Source organism: Phoca vitulina, unplaced genomic scaffold (genome assembly GCF_004348235.1).
Source record: "Phoca vitulina isolate PV1807 unplaced genomic scaffold, GSC_HSeal_1.0 scaffold1, whole genome shotgun sequence".
Taxonomy (NCBI): domain Eukaryota; kingdom Metazoa; phylum Chordata; class Mammalia; order Carnivora; family Phocidae; genus Phoca; species Phoca vitulina.
In genome coordinates this window covers 104,992,129-105,010,681 of record NW_022589704.1, presented here as the reverse complement: position 1 = coordinate 105,010,681, position 18,553 = coordinate 104,992,129, and the positions used below count along the sequence as shown (strand labels likewise).

The 18,553-nt window shown below is 39.8% G+C and overlaps 1 protein-coding gene across 2 annotated transcripts in view; it reads right to left on the bottom strand.

Annotated features, from left to right (window-relative positions):
* Positions 1-18,553, bottom strand: part of CNTNAP5 (contactin associated protein family member 5) — a 792,175-nt gene that overhangs the window by 427,925 nt on the left and 345,697 nt on the right. For both annotated transcript variants that reach the window (XM_032412450.1, XM_032412460.1), the window contains exon 5: positions 2,464-2,667. In XM_032412450.1, coding sequence (XP_032268341.1) covers positions 2,464-2,667 — 204 coding nt within the window. The remainder of the gene's footprint in view (positions 1-2,463; positions 2,668-18,553) is intronic.

Here is an 18,553-nt window from a genome sequence, read left to right as displayed (position 1 = left end):
CTTCAGTACGTACCCTCTTTAATACCTATCACCAGGCTAACCCATCCCCCCACTCCCCTCCCCTCTAGAACCCTCAGTTTGTTTTTCAGACTCCATAGTCTTTCATGGTTCGTCTCCCCCACCCATTTCCCCCCCTTCATTTTTCCCTTCCTACTATCTTCTTCTTCTTCTTTTTTTTTTTTTAACATATAATGTATTATTTGTTTCAGAGGTATGGGTCTGTGATTCAACAGTCTTACACAATTCACAGCACTCACCATAGCACATACTCTCCCCAATGTCTGTCACCCAGCCACCCCATCTCTCCCACCCTTCATCACTCCAGCAACCCTCAGTTTGTTTCCTGAGATTAAGAATTCCGCATATCAGTGAGATCATATGATACATGTCTTTTTCTGATTGATTTATTTCGCTCATATACCATTTCTTTTCAGGAAGACTGGCATATGGGACATTCAGATATTTTTTGTTGAATAAATGAGGAATATTAAGAGCTTCTCTTTTTGCTACTTCATTATGTTTACTTCTGACATAGAATATTCATTTATATTATTTTTGGTTTTCATGTCCATGCTCTGCAAGATAGTTATTCCTTAGCCCCAGATTATACATAAGTAAACAGAGACTTCTGGGTTATGTGACTTTTTCCATAACAAATAGCTAGCACATGTCTGCAATTAAAATAGATCTGATGCATGACCACACCTCCTCCTTCCCATCATGCAATACTGTGAGTGAAACTGGTTTACAACATTGGATTGTGTATGTTGGAGCAGAGCTTTGGAAGGGGAATGGCATATCTAATTGGGAATATAAATGGCAGTAATTGGCAGATTCAGTGTAACTAGTAGAAGACACCTGTTCTGCTATTGACAAGTAACAGTAACTTCACTCACAATGCACAATGCTCTCTGAGCCATATGCAGTTGCAGGACTGCACTCCATTCATCTATATCCCCTTCCTGAAAATTGAAAGCCAGCTAATGAACTGATGCATTTTTCCTGAATATTTGTATGCTCACCCTTCAGATAATTCATTGATAAGTTGCTTCTTTAGGTATGTTTATACAATTAATCAGGTCATTAGCAAATCATCTTACTACTCTCTTCTGGATAAAATTCTGCTTCTAAAGATGCCTTTGATGTATATTTAATCTAATGCATTAGATGTCAATTTTATGAATTAAACTTGGGATTCCAGATATTCTCTCTGCCAATATTCACCATGGTGGTTAAGAAGATGCTCAGAAATGCCTCAAAATAAAGACTTATGTTGTTTGGCTTTTGAGGTGAGGCCACACTAATCTTCATTCTTATGTGTCTCCTTCTAATTGTAAAAATGTGTTTATCTGAGATTTTTTTTTCAGTTTTCCATGCAACTTAAACTTACAAACTCAATTCTGCTATGATTGTCTTTCTTTACTTTGATAGCAAATTCTTAGTGACAATTCTCTTCCACAAGTACAATATTCACCCTTAATACTAACAAATATCAATGAGAGGCAGGGAATCAATCTCATAAGGAATGGAACTTCCTTTTTCTTCAACTTGGGCTCTCTCTCTCTCTCTCTCTCTTTTGTTTCTTTTGCTGTGGAAGAGCTTTTTGGTTTGCCTTTGCGCCTTTGGGAATTCTGCCCCCTGCGCTCAGCACTTGGTTCACTCTTCCTTCAAAAGTACCTTTGAGCATACAAAGGAGGCTGAGCCCTTCTCTCTCTTTCCCTGGGATAGGAAGTTGATTACAATGAAATTATAATGATGGCCTACCTGTGGTGAGGCAGACCATGCTGGGTGTCCTAAATACACAGGAGGCAGGACACTGTACTAATTTAGCTGGCATTTGGCAAGTCTAGGGCTCAACCTGGCATAGCCAGGGCACTTAAAGGAAACAGTGTTTCCCTTAACAAGACATGGGAATGCCCAAAAACTTAGACTTAGACTTTCCCACTATACATATGACGCTTTCTCTCCTTAACCAAAATAATAATAATAATAATAATAATAATAATAATAATAATAATAAACAAACTAAAAACAAAAAAAATAAAATAAATGAATTAAAATGTCTCTTCTCCATTTTTCTCTTGGGACTGAACTTTCATAAAGGTACCAATCAGAATAGATTGTGATTCTATCCATTAAAATATGTGTGCATGTGTGTTAAACTTGCTCAAGTTAAATTGTATTAAAAGAGATAAACAGACAAATAGGTAGCTAGATAAATACATATGAGCTTATAGTGATCCCTACCTACCAATATTATCTTGTTTCAAAGAATGCTATCTATAGCTTAACTATTTCACAAATGTTTATTTTTTCTTCTCCAATATGTAAAAGGAGAAAATGTCACTTAGATTGTATTCCAGTGACTTCCACCTGACACACAAGAGCAATAAGAAACTGTGACCCACCACAAAATAGAATTCCTGATAGCTCAACGTGGAAAGGAACAAAACCAGACCCTACCCAAGTTGAGGTGCAGGGCGAGCCTCCCCTTCTGGAGCTCCAGCGTGATGTGGTCTCCACGTTGACCTTCTCCATGGAACAGAACCCCATCTCCTTGCATGCTCTTGAACTTCAAAGAGATCACATCTTTGAGAGTGCTCATCAGCTTCTGATTGAACCTATACAGAAGGGAGCTTCGGCCATCAAAGTCAGCAACATCTGATTCTGGGAACAGGGAGAGAAAGAGAGAAAGAGAAAGAGGGAGAGAGAAATCAGTGAATATCCTCATAATTGCTCTTATTGCTTCTCATCTTTGTTGTTCTCCAATTTATAGGAATGTTCTTAATATTTGGAAGGTCCCATCTCAACAGAAAGCATATGGACTAGACCAAACCTAATTAGACTTAGGGGGATTAAAACCCCTCATTAGTGATATGTCATATTTTGCTTGAGGGGACCGGGTAAGAATACCACAAGTACCTATGTCAGACTCTATGGTGCCAGATGCCTGGTAGTAATAATCTTTCATGATTTATCTTCATTATTAATTCACTTCTGATAGTTGGAGCCACTTGATCCCCTAATCTCAGGTTCAAGGTTAGAGATGAAAAAATATAGTCTATTATTCCACATCTAACTGAATAGCACTGTCTTCATAGAACCTGTGTTGAGAAAGATTCTGAGGTCTTCTCTGAGTTCAGTGGAAAAGAATGTGCAGTGAAGGAAGACTGTTGTTTGTATAAGGAGGGCAAATATATGACATCTTTACCATCCCTGCCTTATCCTGTGTTAGTGATATATATCATTATATTTTTATATATAAAAATGTTCAATTGTTATTGTTAAAGCAGAAAAAAGAGAAAGTCAAGTAATCATGATCTAAATCAACTTATTTAGTGGATATGTATAAACATATCTGAAAATTTCATGCCAAAATATTAACAGAGATTCTCACCTCACCAAAGAATATATAGAGATGGCAAGTAAGTATATGAAAAGACACTCCACATCATATGTTATTAAGAAAATGCAAATTAAAACAATAAGGAGATACCACTGTACACCTATTAAAATGGCCTAAATATGGAACACTGATAACAAGAAATGCTGGCTTGGGTGTAGAGTAACAGGAACTCTCATTCATTCATGGTAGGGATGCAAAATGGAGCAGCTGCTTTGGAAGACAATTTGGTGGTTTCTTACAAAACTAAACATACTCTTACCATACTATCCAGCAACCTCACTGCTTAGTATTTACACAAAGGAGTTGAAAACTTATGTTCACACAAAAATCTTCACATGGATGTTTATAACAGCTTTATTCATAATTGCCAAATCTTGGAAGCAACCAAGATGTCCTTTAGTAGGTGGATGTATAAATAAACTGGTACATCAAGACAGTGGAGTATTATTCAGCACTAAAAAGAAATGAGCTAGCAAGCCATGAAAATACATGAACAAAACAAACTTAAATGGATATTACCAAGTAAAAGAAACCAATCTGAAAAGGCTACTATTTGATTCCAATGATACAATGTTCTAGAAAAGGCAAAATTATGGGCACAGTAAAAAGATCAGTGGTTGCCTGAGTTGGGGAAGGGAAGAATGAACTGATGGAGCACAGAGGATTTATAGGGCATGGGAAAAATGAAGGGGGGAAAATCGGAGGGAGAGACGAACTATGAGAGACTATGGACTCTGGGAAACAAACTGAGGGTTCTAGAGGGAAGGGGGTGGGGAGATGGGTTAGCTTGGTGATGAGTATTAAAGAGGGCACGTATTGAATGCAGCACTGGGTGTTATACGCAAACAATGAATTATGGAACCCTACATCAAAAACTAATGATGTAATGTATGGTGATTAACATAACATAATAAAATTTTAAAAAAAGAAAAGACTGTATGATATAATGATGGAGATACCATGTCATTATATATTTGTCCAATCACATAAAATATACAACACCAGTGAACCATAATATAAATTATGAACTTTAGGTGATTATGATGTCATGGAACCTGGACTGGATCACCTGACAGAAGAACGAAGCGGCACCTGGAGATCTTGGAGGATAGGAGGTTTATTTAACACTGGCGGGCTCAGAGGAGAGTGATCTCCAAAGGTCTGAGCCCCGAGCACAAACAAAGGCGGCAATTTATACACTTCTACTTCCACATACTTGGCAGTTTTCATGCCTGTGGGAAGTGGGGCAGGGAGAAGAACCCAGATTGGTGCACAGGGGAAGCGGGGCAGGGAGAAGAACCCGGAAGAGCCCTGGGGCAAGGACTGGGACTCTCTCGCTGGCTCCGTCAACCATTTTAGGACACAGATTTTCTTTTTCAATGATATGTCAGTGTAGGTTAATCAGTTGTAGTAAATTTTCCACTCTGGTGGGGGATGCTGATAATAAGGGAGGCTCTGCATATGGAAGCAGGGCCTATGCTGGAAATCTACATACCTAATTTTTCTGTGAATTTAAAACTGCTCTAAAAAAAGTAAGCCTTTACAAATCAGTTAATAGATACTCTATTTGGGAGGTATTCTATGTTGTTTTCACATTATTTCTCCCATTTTTTTAATTATAAAAACTTTTACAAAGAATTTTATTACTGTTACAATAGAGAAAATGTAAAGCTATTTAATACAACTTGAAACAGATTCATTACATACCATCTTATGTAGGTGGGACAGTGGTGAATGGGTATATGGAGGAAGCAGGATTAGTCTTATTGGAAATCAAGTACTCAGAAAAATCTCAATTTTTCAGTATTCATCAAGCAATTAAAATGCTCAGCTTGAACATACACAATGATAAGTATATTATTTTGGCCAAGTTCAAGGTGCCCAAATTGAAACATTCTTTGTGAAGCCAAAATTCTGAAATGAAAGTAAAAATGAAATCATACTTTCACTGTAATTAGTTTTAAAATGCAATTTCACATTTATTCCTATGGAACAAAGTGATTCTAACCAAAAGGTTGCTGATGACTCTTTAGACCCTAAAAAGAAATAGTTCAGATACAGAGAGGTTTTCACCAATTCCTACTTCCCTTAGGCCCTTCCCATACCACCCACTCACTACTCCTACACATGCCCTCTGAATTCAACTCCTACCCAACCAAATGGAGGCTACAGACAACAACTTGTGATCAATCATGGAATAATGAGGGTCATAGTGTAGATAAGGTCATGGATTTTAAGCTATGGTAGTCATAGCTTGTTAGCTGATTCACTTTGGGCAACTCTATCTCTTTGAGACTTGATTTCCTCATCTGTAAAACAGAGTAATTAACGGCCTTTAGAGAAGACTGTGGTAAGAGTTAAGTCTGATAACACATATAAAGTGATAATACATACAAAGTGATGCCATCATGTCTGGCACATTGTTTGTGTTAAATCAATAATAGATGGTAGGGGTATTAGTAGTGATTAAGGTAACTGGAGGGACTTGAGTTCCTAACCAGTACAACCTGGTGGCTGACACTCCACCTTCTCACCCAGAATGGTGTGATTCCACTTTTTGATTCAATGGATTACTGCCCAGGGAATGCCAAGTGTGCCCCAACTTTCCTTTTCTGCCATATTTCAGCTTCTTACACTCTAGTTGAAATTCTTTGTGTGTGCAGGGTGCATACATTATAAATTTATGTTCTCTTCTTATTGGTCCCTTCTGTTACTGCACCAGACTCTAGGTTAGGAACTGGGTCCTTAGGAACTTTGGTGTTGAACGAATAGACATGGCACATATTATTTATGGACAGCCAAGCTAATACGACTTTTGAGCTAAAACTAGAGGGCACACCCAGTGCTATGGAAACAGAGAGGTGAAACACTATATTGTCTATGAGTGTGGGACAAATGCTTTCATGAAAAATACGGAATGTGTTATTACTTTGAAGACACACCTCATGCCTTATGTCTCAGCCTACAGTGCCCAGGCTCTTCCTCTCTCCACTCCAGGGCCCTACACCCCCCTCTCCTGATCCATCATGGCATTAATGACCTACATTTCACTCCCTCAAATGTCTAGCTAATCTAGTGACTTAGTGAAGTGTTGATGACCTAGGTTACCTCCAAGAAAATGCATCTCCATATTGCCATGAAACCTAAAGCTAACAGAAGCAATCAACAAACAGAAACAACAAAAACATTGTTGAAGTCTAACAGCTCCAGGTTTCCGTTATAGTCTTGCTATTTACTAGCTGGAGGACTTGGGGCAACGTTCTTGACTTCTTTGGGCTTCAGTATTCCTATCTGTGCAGTAGAGCTAAGAGAAGCTCACCCTACAAAGTCGTGGTGAGAATTACATAAACCATACCTGGAAATGTAGAATCACTCAGTATTTCACCCCCCTCCATCCATTATTAATCCAAAGGCATTACTACAGTGGTAGAGATTTGTGCATTGCCATATAAAGGTGATATGAAGAACATGGTTTGATTTGGTGTCTGTCATATCACACTGAGCAGGTATGCATTCAAGCCTACATCATCACTTGCCACATTCTTAAAATAGCCTCATAACTGCCCTCCCTGATTCAACGTTTGCTACCTCCCTCTGACCCATTCTCTCATCCTCATAAAACATAAGTAACATCACACATGGCCTTCGCTAAAGCCCTCCAGTGAACTCCCTTTACACTAAGAATTAAATTCTCTCTCCCGTGATCTGGCTTTTTGCTTTCCCATCTCATCTTTTACTTCCGTCCCCAAACCCTGACTCCCCTTTATGCACAGTGTGCTTTCAACATGTGTGCATGTGCAATGTGGGGGTTAATCCAGATAACATATGCAGAGCACATATCAGGAGCCCTGTAATGGTGTAATTTTTTTTCCACATGTGAACTTACTTAATGTCAATCAACTTATGAGGAACATACTATTATTATTCCAATTTTGCAAATGACGAAACTATGGTTCAAAGAGATGAAGAAGTATGAAGTTAGCAACTGTCAGAGCCTGGATTCCAACCTGTCCCATCTGACTTAACCTGTTCTGCGTGTGCTGAGCACTTTCACGAGGGCTGCCCCCTTTCGCATGAGGATCTGATGTTCAGCTGTCAGGCAGGTGGTTGGCCTTTCCTAACAGGTTCCTCCCATTAGCTAGTCTCCCCTAAACACCCTGCTACTTCCTTCATAATTCACCTCCCAACTCCCAAGAATTTGATTCTTGGTTGTTTCCTGATGTGTTCATAGTCCAGCTCTCCAGCATGATAGCGACTCCCATGAGGGCAGGGGCCAGATGTGTATTAACCACCTCATTAATTCAGAGCCCCACACTGGGCCCAGAACATTATGCTGTCCAGAAACACCTGTGAAATGACTTAGTGACCCAGTAAGGAACCTGTGCCCAAAGGTAATACTACTGATTGTCCCCTGACTTCCTGCCACATCACCTGCCCCCAACTTTGAAAAGCCTGGTTGCTCAACCACACGCTCAGCCACCTGGGACGTGATGCCTACAGGACCCACATACACATGTTCACCAGTGCATAGGTGAGAGGCCCCCTTTAGAAAGCAAAGAATTGTTCTGGTGGAGAGTGAAAGCTTTCCTCCTAAGACCACCAACAGCTAATGAGAGGAATATTTCGCCAATCTAAGAGAACTCGGGCAAACACCCTGAACCTTTGCAATATGGGGTCACACCCAAAATGCATCAGCCATTTCTCAGAAGGAGAAACAGGGGGTTAAAAAAGAAAAAAAAAATGTTTATAAAAGAATTAAAACCTTCCTCAGCTGAATACTTAATACTTCCTCCCGGTATGGAGCTGTGTGAAGTACCCAGCATTCCCAACTTCACTTGGATAAGCAGATTTCAAATGAAAATAATAAAGGCCCATATTTTTAAATTGTGGCTGTTAAGAAAAACAATTCTATTATATACTGCTTTTTCCTTTTTAGATCTTATTGTAACCGCTTTGTCACGATTCTCTCGTTCAGCACTTTCAGGACTTACTTTGTAGTGTGGAGTCTGGTTATGGACATGAACACCTTCCTCATGTCTTACAAGCAAATTGAAAGAAGATTCTCTTTAAAAATACAAAGAAAAGAAAAAAGAAAAGAAAGCAAAAGAAGAGAAAAAGAAAAAAGAAAAGAAAAAAAAAGAAAAGAAAAGAAAAGAAGAAAAGAAAAGAAAAGAAGTAAAATGGAGTGTGTTGGAAGGTGTGTAGAGATAGGCCCCTACTGGCAGGTGGAAAAGTGTGTAATTACCTCAAAATGTAGTTTTAAGGGCACCAAGAAAGTAACTGACAAAACTAAATGTATTTTCCTGTTCTTTATTGCTGCCTCTCTACACCACCCATAGAGATTTCTTATTCTGGATGAAGTAACCCATTCTCTAGGGGAATAAAGGAACAAATTAGCATACATTGCCTGATTTAATTCTCTTGACAGTCCTGCAAAGTCCATATTTTTTCCCATTTGTAACATGGGGAAACCAAAGCACAGAAAGATTATGTACCTTGCCCAAAGGCATACACATGGAAATGAGTTGTGTGACACAGAAACCATCAATGTTTCCTCTTAAAAGTGGGGGTTTGTTGTGAGAACTACATGAAATTTACATATCATACCTAACGAGAATGTACATGACTTTGTACACTGAGCATTAAGCATGCACTGGGGAGAATGTATGTATGTGGGGATGTGTATATAAGAAAAGAGATGCCAATTTTTTAAAGATTTTATTTATTTATTTGAGAGAGAAAGAGAGCTTGTGCACAAGAGAACACAAGCAGGGGGAGGGGAACAGGAAGATGGAGAAGCAGAGTCCCCATTGAGCAGGGAACCCGATATGGGACTCCATCCCAGGATTCCAGGATCATGACCTGAGCTGAAGGCAGATGCTTAACTGACTGAGCCACCCAGGTGCCAAGGAGATGCCAATTTAAAATGAAGATAATGTTAAGTGGGGAATTTTCTTGTCCTTAAAAGTTGATATGAATTTCCCTGTGGTCCCTGCTCTTCTGCACTTCCTCTTTCACTCAGAGACCAAGTTTACTAAGAGCAGTGCTTTCCTAAGAGGGCCAGGGAAACCACACAAATATCTGAGAGACTTTTTTAGAGTAGACATGCATTGCCCTCCCCACCCTCACTATCTCCACTAAGTTCAAGTCCCCTATCCTAGTCTATTTCTGTGGTCTCATTTCTGTAAGACACACTTGTATTCAAAATTTGTTGAACCCCCTCAACATGGCAGTGCCCGTGTTCAGCACAAGTAGACAGTGATAAACTCTATAGAAGTCCCTGCTCTCAAGGGCTAAGCTAAGAGACAGCAAACACGCAATCACATATCCCTGGGAAGAGGGTAAGCACTTTGTGCTGGGGGTTCCCAAAGGAGGGATGCCTAGCCCTCTCTAGGAGGAGACAACGCTACTCCCGAGTCCTGAGGGCTGAGTGAAGATCAGGCAGGTGAAGTGTGGGGACAGGGCTTTGCCAGCAGAGGGAAGGAGCTGTCCGTGTGAGGCATGGAGAGGACATTGGGTCAGATCTAAGATCTGCAAGGATTCAGGTTTGTTGGCAGACTGGCTCTAGCAGTGTGCTCTCTGCACCAGCAGCCTTGGGAGCACCAGAAGCTTGTTAGGAGTTTCAGGTTTTCAGACCTCACCACAGCCCAATGGAATCAGAAATTCTGGGCATGGGACCCAGAAATTTGAGTTGTTTTGAGCCCTCTAGGTGATTCTGCCAGCTGATGTCTGAGAAGCTCTGTGCTAAAGCACAGAATATCAGGCAGTAGGGAATCCAGAGACTGGGGACAGAGTCAGGGCTTTTATGATGGAGCATCCTCTTAAAAATAATATGGGTTTCAATGTGGCCCTCAGGTCAATGGAAAAACAACTGTCAAAGTATTTTTAAGTAGGGAAAGTGTATGGCCAGTTCTGGTTTTTAGAACGAACTCTGTTTTTTTTTTTTTTTTTTTTTTTTAAGATTTTATTTATTTGACAGAGAAAGAGCACAAGTAGGCAGTGTGGTAGACAGAGGGAGAAGGAGAAGCAGGCTCCCTGCTGAGCAAGGAGCCCGATGTGGGGCTCGATCCCAGCACCCTGGGATCATGACCTGAGCCGAAGGCAGACTCTTAACGACTGAGCCACCCAGGCACCCCACGAACTCTGTTTTTTTGAAAGTTCATCTGTATTATTCGGTCAGTCTGCATTCCAGTCCTGGCTACCCATACCACCCCTCCCCAGTGGAGTTACCCAATTTCTTCTTTCAGCATTTCTTATTTTATCAACAATGCTGGCTAGAACACAACTGTTAGATATTTACTTCCCAGAGTGGACAATTTCTTCCTCTTTCTCAAAATCAATGTTTAGGATCTCATTATTGTGAATTCAATTCAACTCTATTTGTAGTTCTTTAAGGTGGTTATACATTGGCAGATTTCTCTAGAATATGAAGGAGAGCCCGTTTGGGGACCCAAAAAGTCTTCAGGATGAGGGCAGATCCTACCGCTCACAAAGCTCTTGTTTTAGGTCAAGATAAAAGCAGCACACACTCCCTTCCATCCCAGTGGTGCTGAGAAATGCCAGTGCTGGCCGATGTCCCACCGGGCCCATAATTGCTGATCCAGCTGTCATAGCTTGTTTTCTGAGAAAGAAAGAGTTCTGGAGGCATACTCTGGCATATTTGATGGATGTTGGTAGCTTGTCAACAATCCAGCTAAAACAAGGGCTCCACTGAATAAAAGATTCCAAGCTAGAATCCCCAAGTGAGCTGAGAAGGATTCTGGCGTGGGCCCGTGACACAGACTCTATTTTCTCACAGACAGGAAAGCCCCAGCTCAGAGTTGACAGGACAAACCATTGATTCACCCTGAGACAATTAGTCCCATCAGACTCTTTGGCTGTTCACAGTAAACATGATTTTCAATACAATTATAGTATGAAGCTTAGCTCATGATACGTTATATAAGAAAAATGATTTTTATTCAGACCATACACTTGCACTGAGGACTCCAAGGCTTTGGCCAGCAAGCAATCCATAAACCACAAAGGTTTCCACAGTCAGCTCAAATTTACACAGATCTTCCACCAATCCTGACTTTCCCAGGCCTTATCAGAAGCTCCTGATAACCTCAGATGAACTATGAAAGCAATGTCAGTTTCCAAAGTTAGTGCTGACAACCCCCAAGAATCGCTTTCCTTATGGAACTTCTGACATTTCTATGTATGATAGCAGGGAATACACAGAATAGATCTCAAGAAGACAACATGAAAAACAGTCATAGTACAAAAAAAAAAAAAAAAAAGAAGGCAAAACTTTGAATTCCAACCCTAACTTTAGCAGATAGAATTTTTAGCTCTGACAGTCAGATGTGCCTTCTTAAAATGCCTAGTTTTTTTTTGGATATCTTAGACATGTCGACAGCTCTGAGCACACTTAACATTTGTAGTTCAACTGGACTGTTCGCTAACTCCAAAGATTAGGCCCAAATAAAGTAATCATTTTAAAGAATTTTCTACTAATTAGTAGAGACCCAATAGCAATAATAATAATGATAATAATAATAATTATCATGATAATGATAATAATGGTAATTATTCAATAACCCGCTAAAAGCATTATAAATTCTGATAAAACATAATGATAATAATAATTATGATAATAATTATCATAATTATTATCATAAATAAATAGGACTGGTGGCTCAGTCCATTAATTGTCTGCCTTTGGCTCAGGTCATAATCCCAGAGTCTTGGGATGGAGCCCCATATCAGGCTCCCTGCTCAGTGGGGAGCCTGCTTCTCCCTCTGCCCCTCACCCTGCTCTCATGTTCTCTTTTACTCTCTCTCAAATAAATAAATAAAATCTTTAAAAAAATAAAAAAATAGTAGATATCCTTTGATTTACTTTTTCTTAAATTCACTGGCAGATATTGGGCATATTTTGCTCTTTTTGGTCACTATGCAGACTTATGAGATGCAGATAATTGAGACATGGGTTGTTCTCTCCAGGGACTCAGACACAGTACCATGAAAACCCAGCACATGAATTGTTCTGGTGGAGAAAGAGGTGATAAAGGAAAGCATAATTACGGCCCCTACACCTTGTTGCCCAAGTAGGGACCTGTGGGACTTCAAGGAAGCATTGGATAATTCAGCTGGGACAACAGCATGGACCAGGACTGAGTAGAACCAGCTGGGACATGGGGTCACCCCAAGTAAAAGGCATAGGGAGGCCATGTGAAGTGGCAGGTCACAGCCACTGAGGTGCAACATATTAACAAAGTTTTGTTAAAGGAGTGCTGCTTCACAAATCTTATTCACAAGCTCCGAGAAGGAATGATCAAGGCAAAGGCTGATCCGAACATCCAGCCCTTGTTGTGTAAATAGCACAACACAATTATGAGCTGTCCCCTCACCCTATAGACCATCAATAATCTTCAGCCACAATGCGCAAATGTTCCCTGTGAAAGGGTCTTTGTGCAAGGAGACACGTTTACACTGGAGTGACAAAATTGGAGAAAAGAGCTGCTATTTCCCACCCTAAAACTAGCTGATATTTTTTTTTTCTAAAATAAGATTTACCACAGTTTCAATTTAGCGGGTTATTGAATACTGCTTGCTAATGATTCTACCTGGATACAATCTGTGAAAGTGAGCGCGAGGAAGTCAGTGCGGGGAACAAACCACTCCAGTGACCATTTGGACACAGTAAATAAAAATAAAAATTTAATTAAAACAACAAAAAACAAACAAACAAAAACTGTAAGGGGCAAGTCCTTGGCGTTTCTGAGGAAACCCACTGCTGCATAAAGCGGTTGATCTCACTATTAGTTCATTTTGCCACTTAAGGTTCCTTTAAAATCACAACCATTAGCATCCGGTACCAGGAATCAGAGCCATACACCCGGTCAAAGCACACAGCGAACAGCAGAACATCAATTCATCAGGAAAAATCATTAGCTGCGGATTTCCTCTCCTTTGCTAGCCTTATAAAACACTTAGTTTACTCAACCTCCATGTTTAGAAGTATGTTTTGCCTTTTGTAGCGACTAAAAATCCTGAATTCCTATAGGGCAGGGATTGTTTTGTTTGTTTCTATACTCCAAGCCTAGCAGAGAGGGGGGCTACTGAGTAATGTTCACCTTCTGTTGAAGGACTTTTAGGATCTTCAATCAATAAGAAAATTTATTCCAGATTTATCAGAAAAGTTGCCTTAAGGTAGAATATCGCTGTGGTTTTGAGTTAATGTGTTCTCACTGCAGATATATACGTATATTGGTCTATTCACAGAAGAGATTTTATTTTATTTTATTTTATTTTGGTTATTCTTCTATGAACTAAGAGAAAAGAAGAAGTTAACTAACTCAAATTTTTAGACCTTTCTGGACCCCAATTTCCTCTGCTATAGAATGAAAGAATTGCAACAAGAGATCATGGAGATCTCCAAGACTGGGGCCCTCAGCCTGACTGCTGTCATCCTGTCCCCTCCAGGGTTTGCATAGCTATAAACCTGGCCTTTTGAGGTCCCCTGTGATATGCCTTAACATGCCAAAGATGAAATTTACTACTTTGTGGCCTCTACCATGTAAGACAAATGGCCCCAGAGGATGAGAACAACAACAAAGTGAGCAGCTGAAGGCGGGATGACAAAGAGATTTATTTGGGGAAAGAGAATATGACTTCAGCTCTGAGGCTGATGAATTTTGGATGACACCACTTGGCCATAATTAACCAAATAGGGGCAAAGTCTTTTTTTGTGTGGAAGGAGGCAACTTGAGGTATAAAATAATGGTTGTAATTTTTAATGACATTGGGAAGCCTGACAGATCATTATGTCTTATCAGAATTTATAATGCTTTTTAAAATTAATTAGCTTCCCATATGGAAAAGAATTCAAGTAGAAGCCCCAGACAGAAGTCCATATAGCCTAAAGTCACCAGATGGTCTGATGAGGGTATATAAAAAAGTTTACCTCTTTCCTCTGAGGTACAGGTGGAATGTGGTCCTGAATAAGAGGGGAAAGGAAAAATGGAGAGAAGTGTGGTGACCAGTGTAAATACAGATAAAGATAATGATGATCATACCTAATACTTTTTGAATGCTTATCATATGCCAAGCACTCTTTCAAGCAATTTGCATATAGAAACAAGCATTATTTATACCTCTGTTTTCATTAAAGAGGAAGCTGTGTCCACAGAAGACCCAAGATTGTCCAGGATTCTACAACCAGTATGTGATAAAGCTAGGTTTGCATCTCTGGTGGTGAGTACACCTATGCATCTAATATTACTGTATACTATCTTTAATAGTGTCTATATTTCATTTTAAATCCTTAAGATTTGCAATCACAGGCATGAAAATGACAACATAGATAAAGAATGAAGTGACTCTCATAGTTAGAAGAGGAATTTGAGAATAGGGATTTAAATTCTGGCTCCATATAACAATCACCCAAGAATAGCAAAAAATCACTTTTGCTGGGCCTCTACCCAGAGATTATGCCTTAGTTAGTATTTAGAAATAGCATATCCCCCAGGTGATTCTTATGTAAAGTTAAGTTTGAGAATGCAGGGGCACCTGTGTGGCTCAGTCGGTTAAATGGCTGCCTTCAGCTCAGGTCATGATCTCAGGGTCCTGGGATCAAGCCCTGCATTGGGCTCCTTGCTCAGCAGAGAGCCTGCTTCTCCCTCTCCCTCTGCCTGTTTGCCATTCCCCCTGCTTGTGCTATCTCTCTCTCTGTGTCAAATAAATAAATAAAATCTTAAAAAAAAAATTGAGAATGCAGGTAAGGAATAAAGAAGTAAGGAGCTCCTGGATTGGGCAGTAGCTAAACTCTGTCCCTGGACATGTTAGCTATGTATGCTCAGGAATTGAGGGTTGCTCACTTTGGGCATTGTGAATAAAGCAACAATATGGGCATTAGGAGACAAAATATGATGCTTTCTTTCTAATAAGATTTTCCCATGTCATATGACTAAATTCTTTCAGATACATAATGAAAAGCCCAAGGATATAGGAACAGTACAGAACCACGTTCAAAACCTGTCTCAGAAGCCCACTGGTTGTGCCATTTTGGGGAAGTTGTTCATTCAATAAATTCAATTGTTATTAATTGAAATGGACCTCATTCTGTGCTATGAATGGGTATGTAAGTAGATATGGCCCTTGATCTTATGGAGCTTGAAAACTGGTAGGTGAGACAGGTAATTCATAATGAAATACACTTGTAAATAGCTACTAGATATCTATATCGATCTCTTTATTTCTATCCTTTTCTCTCTTTCTCTCTTTCTCTGTGTGTGTATATGTATGTATTCATTCTATATGGTGAATGTTTGTATCTCCTCAAAATGCATATATTGAAACATGATCTCCAGTGTGATGGTATTTGGAGGTGGGATTTTGGGGAGGTGATTAGACCAATGGGATTAGTTCTCTTATAAAAGAGAGGCACAGAGTTCTCTGCCATGAGAAGACAGCCATTTATGAACGAGGAAGTGAGCCCTCACCAGACACCACATTCATTATGCCTAGATCTTGGACTTTCCAACCTCCAAAACTGTGAGAAATAAATATCCATTCTTTATAAGACTTTATAAGAGTTGAGCTCAAGAAGGCAGAGGGGGTGAAACCATATGATAGTTGTCTTTCTCTGCTTGACTTATTTCACTTAGCATAATCTACTCCAGTCCCATCCATGTCAATGCAAAATTGGGGTATCCATCCTTTCTGATGGCTGAGTAATATTTCATTGTATATATGGACCACATTTTCTTTATCCATTCATCTGTTGAAGGACATCTTGGCTCCTTTCACAGTTTAGCTATTGTGGACACGATGAATGGGGGACAAGAACCCATTTGAGGGCCCTGAGATAGGAGGCAGCATGGCATGATAGAAGGCAGAACAGAAGCCAACAGTACTTGAGCCCAAGTAGGGAGGGGACATTGTGGGTTGGTGAGGCCAGGGAAGTATGTGAAAACCAGATCCACCAGGGCCTCTTCATGCACATGACTTTGGTTTTGTTAGGTGCAGGCAGAAGCCAGTGAAAGGTTTTCAGCAGGGTATGGCTCAACTCTGAATTTTATGACAATCCTGCTGACTGTTGCAGAGATAATGCTAAAGACTAAAGAAAGAAAAAAAAATTGAAAGTGGGTTGCTGAGTTAAAAATCCAGGTGATAGGAGATGTAACTGAACCAGGCTGGAGGAAAAGAAATGGACATATTTGTGATGAATTTTGGAAGTAATACTGATAGAACTCTTGCTGATGGATCTGCTATGGTAAATAAGGGAGAGGAGAGATTTAAAGAAAGTTCCCGTGACTGGTTTGGACAACTGGTGTTATCTACTGAGATAGGGAAGTCCACTAAAGTACAAGATCTTCTCCTGTTACAATTGCTACTGCTAAATAATTCCATGGAGAACCAAGAAAATAATTTTTAACATCCAGAAGAAACTGAACATGGTTAGAGGGCACAAGTTGTTTTTAAGAGTTCCCTTTGGGATATGTTAAATTTGAGCTATTTATGACATAACCAAATTGAGATATCAATCAGGCAAATGAATATATATTTTTAGAGCTCAGAAGAAGTATTTGGCTTAGGATGCAAATTACTTATCTAAAAGACACTTCGCCTTTATAAATTTCAGTCTCTCTTTGTATAGTGCATAGGAATAGTCAGTCATTCTTATTTGAAAGACTGTTGAGGTTTGGAGTGTGTTGCACATACTGAGCATATTAAATGGCAGTGGGGAGGGGGATGTCGATGATGATGGTGACATTTCTAATAGAAATTGTAATTTAATGATGGAAAAGTTGCCACCAACAGGGAAGATACTGGCTTTCTCTCCCAGAAAGAGTCGCCATTAATCACAACTCAGAATAGTGCTCTTCATTCCCCCATGTCTTCTTTTGTAGTCTCAACAGGACATGAGTTATCTTGCACAATTCTATATTGACATCTTCATTTCAAGCATGCATCTTTACATCAACAACTCAGTGATGTAGCAGGACCCATGTCTTTTACTTACTTGGTTCATCCACACAAACGTCTTTGGCCAAAAATGAATCAAACTAAAAATTGGTCAGAGGGAGAAAACACCCATGCAAAATTCAAAAACCAGATACCCCATCTGACAACAGTGGTGACACAGGAGGAAAAATGGTAATGGAGGAGGTATTCAAGGATTCTTATGAGAATGTAATGTAGCAAGCTTGGTTGCCAAACATCCATACATGGAAAATGTGTCAGAGCCATAATGAACTCGGTGCACAGCAAGAAGAGGGTATAACGTGTCCAGAATAACTATCTAGAAGGATGTTAAAAATTATTTTCTTGGTTCTCCATGGAATTATTTAGCAGTAGCAATTGTAACAGGTGAAGACCTTGTACTTTAGTCTTTGTAGAATGCCATGGGAGAACACATTTGATCCTATTCTTGAGCACAGAAAGAACCTGAACGCTGCTGAGAACTGAGATCCCTGCGGTAGTAGAGACAAGAGCAGAACATATCTGAATGTGAAAGAGGCCCTTTGTCTAATAGAGGATAAGGTTAATGTTTCCCCAAAAGGCAACATGCAGTAGCAATACGGGGATTTCCTCTATAGATACACACCTAAATTCGTACTAGGACTAACTGTCAGGTACACAGACTATTGACATATACTCTGCTCTATGCTTGATACAGAATAACTCTGAAGTGACAGCATAGTCTTTAAAGTAATTACAACTGTGATTTGCAGATGAGAAAACAAAAGCTCAAAGAAGTCAACAGGATTTGCTGGGAGGTACATGTTTTCAAGAACAGACCATTTGTTCCATTGTTTATATCTGAGCATACAAAAGAATCAGTTGCTTTGAACTTCCTTGTGACCATGGCGAAAAGATGGCATTGGTGACATGAAAGCAATGGGAACTTCCATAAAAAGAGACAGTCACCCTGGAATGTATAAAAGGGAGTGAAGGCAGGGCACACCTGTGTGGCCCAGTTGGTTAAAACATCTGACTCTTGGTTTTGGCTCACGTAGTGATCTTAGGGTCCTGGGATAGAGCCCTGTATCTGTGCTCAGGGGGGAGTCTGCTTGTCTCTCTCCCTCTGCCCCTCCCCCCACTTGTGCGCTCTCTCTCTCTCTCAAATAAATAAAATCTTTAAAAATAAATAAATAA